At 41.3% G+C, this 18,550-nt stretch overlaps 2 protein-coding genes across 2 annotated transcripts; both read right to left on the bottom strand.

Annotated features, from left to right (window-relative positions):
* Positions 1–3,873: 3,873 nt before the first annotated feature.
* Positions 3,874–5,699, bottom strand: hmx2 (H6 family homeobox 2). Its single transcript, XM_041050162.1, has 2 exons — positions 5,250–5,699; positions 3,874–4,527 (listed from the first exon to the last, which is right to left on the bottom strand). The coding sequence occupies exons 1-2, from the start codon at positions 5,527–5,529 to the stop codon at positions 3,980–3,982; spliced, it is 828 nt and encodes a 275-aa protein (XP_040906096.1). The 5' UTR covers positions 5,530–5,699; the 3' UTR covers positions 3,874–3,979.
* A 5,742-nt stretch (positions 5,700–11,441) lies between these two features.
* On the bottom strand, positions 11,442–14,538 carry hmx3a (H6 family homeobox 3a). Its single transcript, XM_041049989.1, has 2 exons — positions 13,890–14,538; positions 11,442–12,972 (listed from the first exon to the last, which is right to left on the bottom strand). The coding sequence occupies exons 1-2, from the start codon at positions 14,176–14,178 to the stop codon at positions 12,350–12,352; spliced, it is 912 nt and encodes a 303-aa protein (XP_040905923.1). The 5' UTR covers positions 14,179–14,538; the 3' UTR covers positions 11,442–12,349.
* Positions 14,539–18,550: the final 4,012 nt, after the last annotated feature.

The following is an 18,550-nucleotide window of genomic DNA, read 5'->3' as shown; positions in this document are numbered from 1 at the left end:
TGGACAGCGAATGGGGCTTCAAAACAGGCAGTTCAAGAAATGGTTGGTAATTTAACAATGAAGCATAATGCATTTTACCATTAAAGCCCTAATTCAGATTTTTGGTTAAATATTGTTCTTGGGCAGTTTAACTTGGAAATGCATAGGCTTTCATTGTGGTTCAAATAACAGAGGTTGCTTGTATTTGACCTTGAGTTACAAACATCTCAAATAGTGTTGATACTGTCAGTCACAGTGTCATGAATTTAAGCAAACTGATTTTATGTCATTCTTTGGTTTGACTTTAACCAAATGACAAAATTAAAACCTATTTTTATTCAAAGCTTATTAAATATATTTGTATTTTTATTCCTGTTTCCTTAACCATATGCATTGGGATTTTGGGAGCATCTTTTAAATACCGCAAATCATTTCCGTATTTTACTTAATAGCCTTTATCCAAATGCTGCATTTGCCATCTCCCTTTGCCTTGTACAGTAGCATATTCCTCGCCTGTTAAGGAGAAGGGGTAGGGGCTGGGGAGGGGGGAGGGACAAACACAATTTCCCTTCAGCTCCTTCATTTCCAGTTGATATAAAACAGAATCATGAAAAATCACTTCTGGTCCAAGCTCTCCTTTTTAACCATTAATCCATAAATACAGAAGCTGGTTAAAGCCAGCGGATGACAGGGCCTGCCTCAAAAACCTTGTTACGCTCCCCTCAAATTCATTTAGGGAGCAAACAGGTCTTGAGAGTTGTCTGGCTTAATGCATTGCGATCGCTTTTAAAACTCTTGTCTCGAGGCAGATCCGAGGCTGTGCATCTGCTCGTGGTGTTAAACTTCATAACCTTCCACTCTAATATGAAGCCCATATACCCTCTTTAAATCAAATGGCTGTAAATATGTTGGGAGGTAGTTGAAAAGCCCTCGTCCAAATAACTGATGAAGCGAAGGAAAATGTAAAAAAATGAGATCTTCATATATTAGAAGAGAACATTGTAAATAAAAAAAAAATTAAAGTGATAGATAATGTTGTTGCAGCCTGTTTAAATTTAATGGGGCCTCTATTAACTTAGTTTTGATCTCCATCATTTTATCTGAAGATGTAAAAAGGGTTATATCCGGAGGTTTTAGTATAATTCATTATGATCCTGTAAATATGCTCTAAAAACCATCCTGAGAATCAATTTGCCCAGTGCTCTCTGTCTTTGCCTCTTCCTCTCCACACTGTGTGTAGCCCACAGTTTCCATTACTCCCATCATAAATTATACCACAGAGTGAATTACACTTGCTTTTCACCTTACCAGGCAGGTTTGATGAATCCTAAGGCACAACACATCATCTCAACAAATCTTCATCACCATGCCAGTCGCTGTCTCTTTGCAGTTTAAACCACTTCAAATCATTTTCATTGCCTCGCTATTAAAATTTGTAATTCACACCTGCCATTGCAGTGATACATAGTTACATCGAAACCCCCCCTACTGCCCACCTATTCCTCTCTTACACTTTCTCTCTCTGCCTCTTATTCTCTTCCTTGCTCGTCAGTGCATCTCCACACATCTGTCTCTCTCTCTCTCTCTCTCTCTCTCCCTGTCTTGTAAATCAAACAACCTCAGGTGACAGGTCATGCAGATTTCCCACAAGTCAGCGGGGTGCAAACATCCATCCAAAAGAGCGGCGCATTGCCGTCACACCTGATGACATAATGACCACTTGGAAACTAATAAACAGCTTCATTCAACCAAAGCTATTGCTCCTTTTCATAAGCGTTACGGTCCCCAATCCCTCTCTCTATCTCTCTTTCTCTCTTTTCTCTCCCTCTCCTATCTGTCACAAATTCATCCTCCTGCACCTCACCTCTTCGCTGGTGCTGGAGTTACCCATAAATCACTGCTGTTGTCTAACGCTATCCATTTTCCCAGAAACACAGGGCGGCTGTTGCAGAAATTGGGTCAGGCATAATCTGCAGGGCAGCAGAGCCTGGCTAGTCATGATTCTGCTAGGTAATGTAGCCATTAGCACACAGTGAGAGATTGGTAGGATGGGTTGAAGGGGTTGGGTAGGTGGTGGTGCAGGTGGTGGGTGTAGGGTGGGGGGCGGGGGGTTCCTTGTAGATGATGTGACATCCAAGAAAAGCTGCCAAATAACACGGTTTTATCGCTCCCCATCAACCACAGGACATTTGTATGTGTGTGTTTGTGTGTGCGCTTGGGAGTGAGTGCATGTGTCTATTATCTGTGTGGTTCTGTTCAGGCTTGTGTTTTGTATTTGTATTTGTGTGGATTGAATTCTTATGAACTTTGGCAACGTGAATTGATTTAGTGCACCGGACCTCTTGGAAATCTAAAACTAGCTTCTGAATTAACAGGACATACTGTATATGGTGTCCAGAATTCAAAGTGTAACTGATACAGTAATTCATTACGCAGACGGAGAAAAGAGAACAGCTTCGATTAATGACAGCAAGAGTCTTGAACTTTGACAATATGCCTCTTTATTAGGTTTCCTCTTACAAGGCCTGATGCTAGAGAGCCGAAGGAGGCAGACTTCAAATGAGAGAAGATCCCGCCCAAAGGCACGATTGGCTTGTGATAGTGTGCCTCACTTTTCCACCCTTTATCTATTTCTTAGTTACCTCTGTGTGTGTTATATGTATATGTGTTGCAAGGCAGCTTGCTGAGGTCATACACCTCTTGATTTACAGCAGAGTGCTGTGGTTGGTTGCAGTGATTTTAAATTCAAGATTAATCTGAAAGCATGACTTAAAAAGTCTTTGCGTAATAAAAACTTCTGCAGTTTGTAGACCCAGCTTGATATTTTATTCTGCCTGTAGACTCATTTGCTTCATCAAAGAGATACTAAAGCTACAGTATGAGCCTTGCAGAGGGAAAACTGTATTACATTTCACACGGCAACTCTAGGAAAATTCTTTTTTTACTTCCACAAATACAAACTGCAATTAAAATGCACCCGTCAAGAACTTCTCAACCTAATATTTTAGTTAATAATAAGAGGTATATGGTAAGATGCATAAGCCAACAGCAATGTACTGTAACTACTGTATAAACATAATATAAAAGTAATGTCATATGTTAATTCACACCAGGTTTTTTCCTCGCTTTAGCCATGATGAAAGTCCAGTTGTTCCTAGTTTAAAGCAGTCCTAATAAAACCTTGCAGATGAGCACTGCTGCACCTCTAAAACAAAGGTTCACCATTCTTCTCTGACTATCATGAGCCTTTAACATAGGGAGATTATTATGATAGAATACCCTGTAGTAAAATTTGTTTGTGTACTGTTTATATGCTCTTTAGGGAACAAGACGTGTCAACACAACTGGGTAAAATTTAACGTTAGCTTTGTTTAGCCTCTGTGTTAAAAATTCTAGTGTGTTAGTATTTCAGTTTGCAGATGTAAATACATAAAATAAAACCAAGCAAGTCCAATTTTCACTGAAATAGAAAATTTATTGAATGAGAAGGTTATTATTGAAGGTCTAAATTACAATAGAAACAATGATGTTTTTCCTTAAATGGAATAATTATGGGGTTTTTTTTTTCCTGAAAGCATTAGGTTCCTGCCAGGAGAAATAAAATGGCTGATGCTTTGCAAAAATGTTTGACAAACCAATTATGAAAGAAAACGGTTTAAAAACATATCTTGCGGAATCCACATTTCTTGTATGTGATATGAAGGCTAATCTCCAATGTTTCATCGGTTAAAGGAGCAAAAATAAAAATAAAATAAAAGTACAAAATTATTATAATTAATTATACACATGGTGTATTTTATACATAGAGGGAAGCTTGATTGCTTTCTTGTGAGACGCACAGTTGCTGCATAATAAGAATTTCCTCAACATAAAGTGATACAGTTAATATACAGGGGTTATGTGGAGACACTTATAAGAATGTTGTATTGTTTTGTAATGCGTTTTTTTTTTTCTTTTTTTTTTTACGTGGACTGCAGTGGTGAACATACAGTAGAGTCAGTCAGTACTCAATCTTGTTATACAGGTTGTATAAAGGTAACGCTGGCAGGTTGCTCCCCGGGTAATACAGGGGCGTCGGAAAGGCGATAGACCGCGGGACTGGAACGCGCAGTAAGGAGTTATCTCTGAAAACCAGCGGCATCCCCACTAGTGTCTGTGCGGAGGCGTGGGCCATGTTGGCTGCCTCCAGTTCAGCTGAGAGCTGCCGTTTCCATTTGTTCCTCCTGTTCTGAAACCACGTCTTGACCTGAGTCTCCGTCAGCTGCAGGCTGGAGGCTAAGCAGGCCCGCTCCGAGCTGCTCAGGTACCGCTTCATGTCGAAGGTCGACTCCAGCTGGTACACCTGACTCCGGGAGAAAACCGTGCGCGTCTTCTTCTTGGCCGAGTTGCTCTGCTTGTCCGCACCGTCTGTCTGTCTCTCCTCCGACAGAGGTGACATTTGATGGCACGGTCTCTCCTGCTCCTCCTTATAATCCTGCAGCAGGGGCTGCGGCAGGTGCGGCCGCCGTGCCAGCCCGTCATTTCCAGACATTAGTCCTTTAGCGGGACCTAAACGCAGCAGGAGAAGAGGGGGAGATGATCAGAATCATAAGCGATAAATACATCTATGTTTTAATCATGCTTTTTAAACCGGTGCCTGGAAAAAAAAATAATTTTACATTGTTTCAGCATGCTCAGTTTGAGAGTTCGTCAAGTGTGATCTCTGACTTACTAAATCGACAGCTGAAAGCCGGTGACTTTTTAAATAAACAATTCAGCATGAGTATTCTCGGTGTACAGTAAGCCATTAATTGAATCCCGCTCTATTTAACGCTCAATTGACGACGTGTAGTGCAGCCATTTTGGAAACGCGTCTCATCAATTAGCAGGTTCAATTAAATTTGAAATGAGAGGAAAGACAGAGGGCTAATTATTCGACCTTCCACTCTTCCGCTGCTGCCGCCGCGATGATAGTCTGCACATAACAAACAAGTGGAGGTGGATGAGCTGCATGTGAGTGTCACAGTCACAAACACAGACTAATGAAATGTGAGCTGAAGTGCAAACAAAAACATTAAACAAACATCCTGTTTTGTTTTTTTTAAAGCTACCAACTGGGCCTACTTTGCCATTTATATTGTACATAAATAATATAAAAGTATCAACAAATGTGTTAGTGTGAAAGTACTATTTTATTTTATTTTATGTATCACTTTTACAATCAGTCTCGTTTCCTTTCCTGTAGCTAATATAAAAATAATAATAATAATAAAAATAGTAATAATCCTCACCTAAACATGAGAAGTTGTGCGGTTGGTGCTGGGTGCATGGCTCGCTGTGACCCGTGTCGGAGCAAAAGCAGTCTGCTGAGTCCTCCCCGCCGCTGCAATCCTCCTCGGAGGACACCGACAGCGAGCGCCTTCGCGGCGGCGGCGGTGGCGGTGGCCCCTTGGAGAGCTCCTTGGTCCCGGAGCGCGGCGCATCGGACGGCGTGCCTAAAATAGACTGGATGGTAAAGCTGGAAATCGGGCCCGACGAGCACTTGCTCCCGCTGTCTTCTGCGTTACTCATTCTCGCTTCATAACAGTATTGAAGTATTGACTGAATCTGTGTGCCCCCTTGTATTCCGTTATTGCTTTCTACACGATTGGTGCGTAAAAATTACGGAAGCGCCTTTTGTCCTCCGTGTTTTTTTTCTAGCCTGTTTAATTGTGGAGTTTTAACATTGAGGTGTTTTTTCTAGAGCTCGGGGAACATGAGTGTATTCCTGGTCCTCCTCCTCACGCTCTGGATCAGAGGCAACAAGGTTGCGTTGCTTCATTTGCATGTAGGTAAGCTCCTCCTGGGCCAATCGCTGCCTTCAGCATAAGCCCGGAAATTTCAAACTCCTGTCAAGGTTTTGAGATGGAATGAGAGGAGAGCGAGGGAGCCGGACAAGACCAACAGTGCTCATTCCTGCATTCAGTTGCAGCAGTTACAGTAATATTTATAGCCTGTGTGACTCTGAAAACGGTCAACTGCAACCTTTATTTATTTTTTAAGTTTTTTTTTTCCTGCGCGGAATCCTTAGAACAGATAGACCACGGTATGGGTTGTCTAAAGTATTTCAAATCAAGAAGCTGTGTACATTATTCAACTCCGTCAGCGGCAAATATGGTTTTGGTTAAATTAAAATGATATTTTGAATTTTAAATTACCATGTATTCGAGGGAAATATCTTTAGATTTATGAGATTTATTAGTTTTAAAAATCAATTCCTTTTTTTTTTTTTTTGCTTTATCTGCATTTAAAGTTTAAATGCTTTAAATATGCCACGGATTTATACTGATTATTTAATCGTATGTGGTTTATGAAAATATAGGCAATATGTTTATAATCCATCCAACCTGTACAACCGGAAAAGGGCTCAGTCAGCTGAGTATGGCCTCCTGCAAGAACCGTCATGTCGGATTTATTCTATTACCCTACCTTTGCTAAATTGGCAGGGGTGACGGAAACACGCGTACAGCCTTGGAACTAACACAGAGGCCTAACTCATTTTTCCTGAAAATAATAAACTCATTCCGCGTCCATTATCTGCGATTAAGAATTAATTTGATCATTACTGAGCTAATCTGCCTCGTGATGACCGCGCGTGGAGTGGAGGCCGGCTAATTGATTGACTAATTGATTGGAGGTGGTGGGGGCTGAGTGCGCGCAGGCGTGTGTTTGTGTACGTGTATGTGTGTGTGTGGTGTGAGAGGAGGGGGCGCGCTTCCCACCACCGCCCTCCTCCCACCTTCACCACCCATGCTGTGCGTGTGTGTGTGTGTGTGTCTCTCTCTCTCTCTCTGGTTGTGTCTGGCTGCGGGACAGCTGCGGGGCTTGAGCTGGCGGTTCGGGCACATTATCCCTCTTTTACTGCTTTGTAAGGGAGCCCCAGACACATTACAAATGGTCAGCTTTAATCATCATGTCAGTGCGGTTCCCGGTAGCCACACAACCGGCATTCGGTGGCTGGAGGAGGGAGAAGACGACGATGATGATGGTGGTGGTGATGATGCTGACAGCAGATACTGTCGTCATCATCGTCTTCCTCCTCCTCATCATCATCTTCTTCTTAATAGCAGCCAGACAGAAGCATCTGGATCCGCGCGTAAATATCGTCAACTGGCAGCGGGGCCAGCAGCTGCTAAACGATCTTAACAAAACGCTTAGGCTGGGGAGGCCTTGCGGAAGGGGGGCAAATATATGAGGGCAGTCGGGGGCGGATGCTGGATTTATGGTGGTTACACATAAGGCGTGAAATCTGCAATGACAGTTAAATGGGTTTATTTTATATGCCGCTCTTTTCAAACAAAGACCTTTGCCGGTGCAGCCGCCTTCATCACTTTCAGACGACTTTTGCAAAGTGCGATTAGTTCATCATAGAGATAGTGGACATAACGGGCTGCTGTTGTGCTGCAGGGAATGATTTACACGCGTTGTTTTTATGTCAGACTTTCAGAGTTGGCGTTTATAGGCCAGGCCGAGCAGTGTAGCTCTTCCTATATGGAAATGTTCGTCCCTGCGTTTCGCCGAGACTTGGCGAGGCCCAAAACAGCAAGGAGCGGGCCCTAAGTTCGTGCTCTATCACAATGATAGGTGGCGTATGGCCGCCCTACCGCAATAACAGAACAAGATCTTTAGCAGGAGAGAAAGGTCTGAGAAAGACAGATGAAGTTATGAGGCGCTTTGATCTGGGAATCAAGCTTCGATAAATATTAAACAAAGACCCTTTACACGTGTGTATTATGATATATGGCGTGTCCAAGTCTAAAATAAGGAAATTACCAGAGAAAATGATATCAATAAATTTTCTAAGTATAAACGTTGATTATGTTTCGATTTTCATTCAAGAAAGCGGGGCCTGCTCTTTTTTCACGGGGCGTTTGTGTGCGCGCACATTTGTGTGTGTGTGTGTGTGTGTGAGGGAGCGAGAGAGAGAAAGAGAGGGGGTGAGGAGGGGGAGAGAGAGAGTTGTAAACGCAAGCAGAGCGCCCAAGCCCTGGAGGTGTACAATTTATGTAATCTGAGTGTGGAAATGAACTGGGTAATTTATTGGAAAACACAAAGTCAGGAAGATTGGATCAGTACAGCCTATCCAAGGGCTCCTATCCATCAAGTTCCAATTAACAACCTAACCATTGAGTTTTAATGGCTTTCCAATCTACTGCCCTGATAGACTCATCAATTCCTCGGGGAGAAATTAAGAAAATCGACCGCCCCTCGGCGTTTCGGTGTCATTCTTCACAGCAACTATATGTCAAATTAAAAACACAATTAAAATTTAAACTGTTCCAATCAGACGGTGCCCCGCAACCTATGTTTCACTTAATAGAACTTTGATGAAAATCTGATGCTCGCATTCAATCAGGAAAGCAAATGGGATGAGTTTAAAACAAGATTTCCTCTTCAAGAAAGTGTCAAAAAAAAGAGTTGTTCAAACACACGAGCATTTGACGCGTCGCACCGCGGACGTGAGGTGCCCGGGTCACTTCTGTTTTGACCTCTGACGATCAGGATTCACCAGCAGATATCATCTATAATCAGATGCATTAGTTGAGGCGCGGGGCCAACGTGAAAGGAGCTTTTGAGTGCACTTACATGAACTTTTCTATACACAACAATTTTCCCCGAGGTAATCATCAAAGATGGCGTTTGTTGTTTGGTTATACCAGAAACTGAAAAGGTGAACATATAAAATACCGTTTAACTGTGTATATTCTATATCATTCTCCTAATGCTTCAACTGAAATATCAGTGGATTCACGTGATTTCTGTCTTGGTTGGGGACCTTCTGCCAACCCCTCCAGAGACCTCAGAGAACCTCATTTTATGAAGCAAAGCCAGAAATGGTTCTTAAGGCTTCTGCCATAACAAGACCTGTAACATAAATCCTTTTCATCTCTCAAGTCCCGCTATAACAAACTTTAACAGTCCAGCACACATGTGAGCGGATGCCAGGCGCTGCAGAGAAGAGGCTAGCGTTGCGCAAGGTGGTAGGGCCACTTGTGTGTTTCCAAACTGGCACTAAAACCATGATAGGGGGCTTGAAATCACCCATTCAGCTCTCCATTTTAATGTAATACACTGAGCTCAGTCCCCGGTCACGTCCGTTTGCCCCCGTCCCTGCAAATGTACTTTATCTGATTTTGGCCCCGCTCCCTTTTCTCCTTTACATAAAGATGTCGCACAAATGGAAATTATCGAGTGGTAATTTTTTCAATTTATGCGCGCAAATCAAGGTCATAAGCTGAGCCGAAGCGGCGTGTGAACGTTGCTCTTACTTGACGCAGTATGCTGCAGACGTTTGCAGATCGATATGTGCCAGAGGAATAATGCCATACTAATCTATTAATTTGCAGTAATGGGCCAGTGGTGTGTGTGCATGGTAGGTACACGTCAATACTTGGGTGATCTGACGATATTTGAATGAACCCTTTGTCTCTTGATGAGGTCATCATACAGACTTTAGAGCTGACTGATTCATTTCCAATAACTTTATCAGCCCACAGATGAAAACAGAAAATGGCCTTTCAGGAGAAGGTTGTTCTGACTGAGAAATACACGTGACTTGTGGTTGATTTTTTTAATTTATTTTCGTCTCAAAATCTGCATTGTTAAATTTAAAATTTAATATTCATGTGTGTTTATTGTTATTAGATATTTGTTTTTTTTTGTAGGCAGATTGAACCCTCACATACTACTGAACCAAAAGTTAATCTGCATCCGTGTAAAACACAGTATGAGTAAACTACAAGCAGTGAATCAGGCTTTGTTGAGCGCTGCAGTTTTATTTAAAGGGACCGTGCAGACGCAGGTTGTAGTTTCTGTGCAGATCCTGGTCCCTGTCACCTGATGACGGTCTGAAGGTGGCTTTTACTCAGGTTCAAAATCTTTAATAGGAACGTTAAAAACTTTTGTTGAAATAAAACATCGCACCCAAATCATTATTTATTAGTTGCATGAAAACATGTATTACATAATTTTGTAATAAATTATTACTAATTACTGATCAGTGCTGTTTAATGTGCATGCGCCCAACTCAACAGAGGCTGAGTGTAGTGTTCCCTCCCCTCCTATAGCCTCCTCCCCTTGGATCTGCATTACTCCCTTTTAACTTTAGCACAACACAGTTTTGTGTAACTAAAATAAAAATAGTATGTTTGTGTTTATTAATTTCCATTGATTCTCTGAAATTATGCGATGTCTTGAATCAAGGAAGCCAGTTCAAATCCCTCCACATTTGCTCAGCATTTGTGTTTCCTTATTCAACAGAAATATTTAAGCAGGTTAATTTGCATGAAAACATGAAGCGTTATTTCATGCTATTTTTTAAAAACTATTTTTTTCCTTTTAAATTTATTGGTTAATCAAATTACATACAAATGAGTGCAAGTCTTCGCTGAGATAGTGGCATCAAGTGTCTTGTGACACCTGTAGGATCGTATGTGTTACAAAGTACCGGTTCAATAATTTATTTCTCATTTGAAATTTTACACTTTTTTTCCAAACTTTTTTTTTTTATCCATTTATCTAATCCACCACAGAACAATATAGGCTTTACCTGTGCAGACACTGTGAGATGTTGTTGATGTTATTTACAGATAGAGTAAAGGCATGATTTTCATACGTGATATTTTATATATATATGTATAAAACTTAAACTAATTTGTGCACCTTATCACTCAAATGTCAGTGGCATCGCGGGAGTTCCTTGTAAAGAGACGAGTTTCTTAAAAAAAAAAAGTAGCCAAAAAATAAAATAAAGCTCAGACATATTTCGAAATGTGCTTAAATTAAAAGAAAATAAGTATAAAATAATAATTAACATTAACATTCACGGCTTGTTGCAACGCCAGAATAGTGAGGCGGTGATATTTGCCTTAGATCACCTCACACTGAACATGGACTTCAACACACACACACTTACACACACAAACCGTGTGTGTGTGAGAACGAGAAAAACACGTTAAAAGACAGCGGCTCATACTCAGGGAGTAATGTCCTCTTCTGAATACATTACCCATAATTTTGGCAAGATGGTGGCAATTACGCATCTAATTGACCGAGCCACTTTTTATGTAAAATAACGTTTTTAAAGTGCATAACACTAAGATGATTACAGAAACCCACCTGCCCGAGCCCCAAGTGTGTGTGTGCGTGTGTGTGTGTGCGTGTGTTTGTGGCGTGTATCTGTTATCAGGTTAAGCATTAACCTGCCCTATCACCATCTGTTTTTAATCATGTGTATTTTTCTTGGTGCGTAAAATGTTGGTGAAATTTTCCGAATGTCGTGTGAACACAAAATTTCAGAGAAATGTTCTGTAGAAAAATGGCTCCATTTAACCTCCTCAGATTATTTTCTAATCCACCCCAGGATGCTGAAAGGAAGTCATACAAAAGAAAAATGTCCTAAAATGTAAGGAATATTCTCCATTTATTTCACAACATGGTTCAGCAATACAATATCAAAACGTTGTTTTTACTGTACAAAGGAGAAGCCGCAAGTGGCAGCTCCTCTCCCCGCGCCTCATTAAATATATACATTTACATATTTTGTACACCAGTGTAGTCGACATTTTTTGCGCCCCTGCTCAAAAACACAAAGTAGATCAAGAGACATCGGAGTTCACACTTGTGCTTGAAGGACGTGTCCGTGTGGAGGGAACACGATTGAGAATCACTAAAACTAAACATGTAGCTACAGGAGTATTTTTACAGTTGCCAGTGTCTTGATTGTCCCCGGTCAAACGCTTCAAACAGCGAGAAAAAAAAAAGGGAAATATCACAACAAAGCCCAGTCAGTGTTCCACCGTGAACACATGACACACCAAAACATTTCTCCCGTTCAGTGGATTCATTCATTCACAGCACACCGTCAATGTATTGCACATCATTCGTGTTATCAGGGTATGGAAATGTGAACTAAAGCAAATAAGTGTGTGAGCTGATAAGCAGGCCCGCGCCTTTAGGCCGCCAACTTCTGTAAACAAAGTATGTTTTTTTTTTCTTAGTATATCACACAGAGGTGGCCTGTCCAGTAACAGTCAGGATGTAAAAACTAGGAAAAAAAGAAGGACACTCATCAGGCAGTGTGAGCAGGTGAACTCCAGGGTGATCATTTTATATAATAATAATAATAATAATAATAACACGGGATTCGAATTTTTGGATCACGTGTAAACGGCACCCTTATGGAAAATGACATAAAGTCCACGTAGACTGTGTGTGCGTGTGTGTGTGTGCGTGTGTGTGCGTGTGCGTGTATCTTTTTTTTCATTCTGTCACTTGTACAAAAATATTTAGTCTTTTTATTGTTATTCTTGTTATTTTGATTTTGAACTTGTTCCGCAAAACTCAGCTATTTTCAAACCGGTCTGAGCAGCGGCACTGATGTGACGATGGGGTGAGAGTAGTAGACGCCAGGGTGCGGGAAGGTGAGCAGCGGTTGGCTCACGGGCACGTTGGCAGCGGCGCCTCCGCTCTCCGAGGCCGAGTTCTCGTGGTAGAGGATGGGCACTCGGACTATCCTCTGCGCCGCGGCGTGGCTCAGGTTGGCGGCTTCCAGCTCCGCGGCCAGCTGCCTTTTCCACTTGTTCCTCCTGTTCTGGAACCAGATCTTCACCTGAGTCTCCGTCAGGTGCAGGGACGCGGCCAGCCCGGCCCGCTCCGAGCTGCTCAGGTACCGCTTCATGTCGAAGGTGGACTCCAGCTGGAACACCTGGCTCCGGGAGAAAACCGTGCGCGTCTTCTTCTTGCGGCACGGCTTCTTGTCATCTTCTCTCTTCTTCCACTCCTCCAGCTCGTCTTTTTTGGCTTCTTCCGTGTCGCTCTCCTCCAGGATTATCTCGTCACCGCTTTTGTTGTTGTTGTGCTCGTCGTCCTCATCGTCGTCTTTGGCGTCTGGCTCGGATTTGAGCACCAGGTCCGGAGAGTCTCTGTCCGTGCCCGAGGTTGGAGAGGAGTCTCTGGCTCCTGGTTTCTCGGTGGCTGAAATGTGGAACACGGGGAGATGTGGTCATTAACACTGTATTTGGACTTTTATTACACCCTGTTGATACTGCACAGCCTGTGTGCTTTGGGGGAGAAAATGGTAGAAATGGATTCAAATGTGACTCACAACATAAAGCATTTTAGAGCTAAACATTACTGACACATTAGGCTACTATTTTTACCCTCATAAAAAGGACATTTTTCATAGACTAAAGAAGTAAAATATTCATAATCTACAGGCCTGCTTTACTTCTTAATCTTATTTGAACAAATCAGGGTTTTACAGTCCTTCTCCTAACGATAAAATTTTAAAGAAATCCAATTTTTTATCCCTACATGATAGTGCCATTCACATCTGCGTGTTTTAAATTCCACATGAATAAATCACAGAAACAGGCTGTCAGTGACCAAGCCTCAGGGGTAAGATGTTCATAGTGAGCGCCAATAGACAAATCAAAAGCGCGCTGCGCATCGTCACCCTCATCCGATGATTTCATGATGTCTACTTCATTTTATGCACAGTGTGTCACTTTATTGATCTATTATCCCACGTCGGGGCATAACAAAATAGGCCTCCACAGAGGACGAGGCGTCATACTCTCTGTGGAGTGGTAAAGACAGTTCGTCTAATATTATTGCTCCAAAAACGCACAAAATCCACTTTTGTTTAGTCACTTTATGAGGAGGAAGTGCAGCGACTGGTCGCCAGTAAGACATTATTATAAGTTACAAAACGCGGACAACAGAGGACATGGTCCTGAGAGATCATAGAAATTTATAAAGTTTCCCTTCTCTCGTTTAATGATCAAGAGGAAAAACTCAAAACATTAAAACGGGATTCAGAGGCTGAAAGTGATACTCCGTGTGTGCCCATCATGTACAATAAATATTGTTGTTTTCTGTCTCAGCCTTACCTTCACTTCTATGTAGGTGGGCGGATGAGGTGAGGGTGTAGGGGTACCACCACGCCGAGGTGCGCTCCAAGTAGTGAGCCGGTAGACTGAATCTCTGTGCGGGCAGGTCAAAGCGTGGAAAGTGCAAGTCCCCGACTTGGGAAAGGGAAAATCCTCCCTCCAAGGCCGCCTTGGTGGCAGCGAGTACGGGCTTGGGTTTGGACGGTTTGCTATCACAGTTCAGCAGGTTCTTAATGAAGAAAGGAGAGTCCTTGGCCGAAGCGCACGTCTCTTGCGTTGTCTCTGGCATCGCTGTGGTTGTGGTCTGAACGCAGGTGACCACGGAAGCAGGAATTAAAAAAAAAAAAAAAGAAAGAAAGAGGGAAAAAAAAACAAGGCTGACTTACAGACTGTCGATATCCGGACTGCGAGGAGTCCCTGTTTTATTCTTCTCAATGATTTAACGCGGAGACTCGATTCACACTCGGAGAGCGCGTCAAAACACGCGTCCTTCTAGGCTAGAAAAATAATAAAACAAAATGTTTGAAGAAAAAAAAAGCGTGTGAACATGGAGATGTCTCATTCCGGGTTGTTTCGTCAAAACGCAAACTGTGTCCACCGTGTCAGTCAGTCTGGCGTCTGATGCTAATGATGAAATAAAAATGTCATCCAAGTTAAATGCGGAAAGTATAGGCGATTGGGCATGTACAATGGCAAATGGGATTAAGGGAGAGACGGTGAGGAGAGAGAGGGAGAGAGAGAGAGACCATCCTCCTCCTCCTGTGTGCGCTCTGGCTGCAGGCGGTGTGCGCTCGCCTGTTATTGGTCTCATACAGTCCAATTAGGCAGCAAATGAACACAGTGGCTGTTAGCGCCAAAAAGGAAGGTTTGGGATAAGCGCCATCGCAGGAAGCACCTCAAACACGCAAGTAACATTACAGTGAGACACAGATGGACTGCACTAAGCTGCTCGTAATCCAGAGTTTTTTTAATATTTAGTGATGCACTTTTGAACCACTTTTCACTCTTTCGCTGCAGGTGTGTGGTGGGTTTTTAATATTAATTAGGGCATTTATGAATAGATTTTAGGAGAAGTTAGACTTTATCCATCCTGTAGAATTATCACCAAAATATATGTATTTTAAAGAAAAAAAAAATAGCCTATATACTCTGTGGGCCTATAGTAAAGGCCTAACTGTGATGCTTTTATATAGTGAGTCTGTTTAAACGGAGCAGAGCAAATTGCCTAAAAACAAATGTTTGGGATATGAACAAGTCTGTAAAAGCTGTTCAACAACACATCCTACTCCCACTGTTACCCAATTATACCAACCTAAATATTATTTATTTATGCTATTTTTCATCCACACTTATCAAAACAAAATTAAATAGATGCCTAACTAAGGGGGTCTCCATGCCTAAAGTCCAATCAAACAGTCCCCAGATTTTCTCTTCCCAAAAACAATATGAAAAAGGCCTGAGATCAGGCTGCAGCTACTCGACGTGTCACCAATGTGCGATTAGATTCATATTTCTAATTCATTGATTTTCAGCGAGGGCCACTTCCACAATGTCTGCGGGTCGCACAGTCGTTTATTCCTCCCTAATCGATTTGGTTAATTCATCCCTCAGATTGCACTCTTTGTAAATGTGCTATGTATATTCACTCATTGATATTAATTGACTTGTTAACCAAAAAAAAAAAAAAAGAAAGAAAGCAGCCCCTTGGTTGGGAGCCGGTGCAGAGAAAGAACGGGGAGACAGCGTCCTCTGTGGGCCATGTGGGTGAAATGCAAGTGCGCGGACCATGTGTGGAAAGTGTGTGCGCTGGTGCTTGTATCAGTCACGTTGTGGGCACAAAAATAGTATTACACTGTCAGATTAAAGGGAGGTTAAGGTTGGGGCATGCAGTGGTTATAGTTAAGATTAGGGAATTAATGCAAGTCGATGCACTGTCCTCCCAAGAGACAGAAAACAAATTTGTGTGAGACCAAGATAGACATTGACAAGACTCTTGTCTTCAAAAATACAACACATCTGTCCTATTTGATCTCATGTGTGACCTAATTGAGACGTACTCATGTCACTTTTGAATCATCATCATCTGTTCCCCTGAAGACATTCATTAGCCATGTCATATGCGGCCATAATGATGGGTGTCAGTGAGGAGGTAAAGGTTGTACTTTTTTCTTCTCCCCCATCATCTGTAGAGTTCAAACATGCACCGGCCTGTCTGTGTAATTAATGTGTTATTCATTTAGTGAGCTACTCAAGAGGTACCCTGTTACCCTGTTATCAGTGCCGAGCTTCTATTAGTACAAAATGTTTAAAAATCCAATTATTCCAATATTTGTGAATATTGGAATAATGGGAATATGGCCAGCTCTTTAGAAGCTGGATAACAAAGTCTGAATCTTTGATTTCTGGAGGTGTAAGGGAGACAGACTATAAATTCTTATACTACTTGTTTGAAACATAACATCCAGAGGTAGTCATTTTATTTTCTATTATTTTATTTGCAGAGAACTACTGAATCATATCCACCAGAGCTCTATGAAGGAACAGACCTACTTATAGCTAAAACACACTTACACCTCTGAAGTTTCAGTCGTGTTTTTGCAGTATTTATGTTATTTGCATGTTCCACAACACTACTGAGCACAAACAATCAACTGCAACTAATCATTCTAGTCGTTTGGCACTGGATCAAAGATCTTTAAAAGTGTTACTTTATGAGCTTGACTTCCTGAACTAATCTTCTGAAAGTCAAGATTAGTCTGCACATGATTCTTATATATCTGGTACTTTTTCACAAGTGGCCTCTAAGACTAAGCATGCCTATCCCTGATTTGACCAGAATTATTAACAGTTGCAACAGAATGGGTCGTATTGTTTTCATCTTGTGAGTCTGTGTGTGTGTGTACTTCTATGGCTAAACATTGTGAGGACAAGCATGTTTTTGATTTTGAGTACTTTGGCCAGTGTTTCTATGTCTGTTTGTTTGTCTGTGGACAGTCCTTAAGAAAAAATGTTTTTCTTTAAGTCAAAAATCAATATAGTGAATAGTCATAAATATTTAAGTCACAATATGTCAAAAGGAAAGAAGGTGGGCTCAGGTGGAGGATGTAGGAAATTAAACACACAGAGAAGCTGATGCCTGATGAACATGTATGTGACAAAATGGTATGTGAAATATGAATATGTTATTTGGAAGCTGTCCAGTGTGCAGATATCATTACTCTCTCAATTATTTTAACCCTTGGATCAAAGCAACTCTTGTAGATATTTATCATATTGGCTTGACTTTGCTTAAGTGAGTGTATAAAGAACACAACAGATGCTAACCCTGAGAACAGTAGAAAGTAAGATCCTGTAGTCTGCACTTAAAAAAAAAAAAACACAGTTCACATTATGCATTGATTAGAAACATGCAGTAGGCATTGCCCAGAGGCTACACAGCCCTTCTGAATGCTCCATAAGTCTATTTTTGTTGCTCCTCGGGTAGGTTACTATGACTTTTATATTATTTATTTCAAAGCGCCCAGATATTGATTATTTCACAAGGAAAAATGACAAATGGCAGGAGGGAATGACACGGTCAGCAGGTTCTATTAGAGAAATGATAGTGTTGCTCGTGGTTTGTTAAAAGGTCCAGTTTAGATACTTTATAGGTTTACATCCATCATCGTCTAATGACCTATTTGATGAAAAACACGCGCTCTGGTGACAACGGCCCTGTGCAGCCAACTTCACTTTGTAATTGCTCCCATATTAAATATAGATTTTTGTTTTGATATCTTGTGAGAATTCCTTTCTGTGGGTCAAAATTGTGATAAAAGACATGGACGCAATGGCAAAAGCTCAGAGGGCGAAAACTGGAAGGAGAATGGGAGAAATAGGCGGGTAAGAGATGCCGATGGTGGAACTGTGAGTTTGTTATTTTGAGTTCTGGGCAGTGGTGGAAGAAATATTCAGATACTTAAGTAAAAGTAGCAATACTGCAATGTAAATATAATCCATAGAATGCAAAGAATCAAAAGTGAAATGGTCCCTGTCAGTGTTGTACCGTTATATTATTCTTGCTGATGCATTAATGAGTTAGCAGCAATTTACTGTTGTTATTAGTCAAGATGGAGCTAATTTTAACTATTTTCTTTATTATTAGTAGTAATTTCATCGGTGACAGTGCATCATGATACAAAAAAAACGCAGACATTTAGTATTTAAAATGTTTAAAATGTTAATTGTTCATAACTCTTACACTCTTAAAACATGACAGGAGGCACCATGCATTGTAAAGTTTCTTTTAAGATTATCATGTTTATGTAGAAATCCAGATGTGAAATGTAAATAGTAAAGTTGTGAGATACATGTAGTGGACTAAAAAGTACAATATTTGCCTGTGAAGTGTAGTGTAGTGGAGTAGAAGGATAAAGCGGCATGAAATGAAAATATTCAAGTACCTCAAAACTGTACTCAAGTGCAGTACATGAGTAAATGCACCAAGTTACTTTCCATCACTGGTTCTTAGGCTGAGTCTTTGTACTCATTAATGAAATGAAAGAAAAAACACTGAAAGAAAAAGAGAGAAAAAAAAAGACATTTTAATGTGAATCACATTCTCCTGTCTTACTGTACTTCATTATATCAGACTCAACACAATCTAGTCATCTAAAATGATT

Source organism: Toxotes jaculatrix, chromosome 11, assembly GCF_017976425.1.
Source record: "Toxotes jaculatrix isolate fToxJac2 chromosome 11, fToxJac2.pri, whole genome shotgun sequence".
NCBI classification, from domain to species: domain Eukaryota; kingdom Metazoa; phylum Chordata; class Actinopteri; family Toxotidae; genus Toxotes; species Toxotes jaculatrix.
Note: the sequence above shows the minus strand (reverse complement) of the source record. Positions and strands in the feature narration are given on the sequence as shown.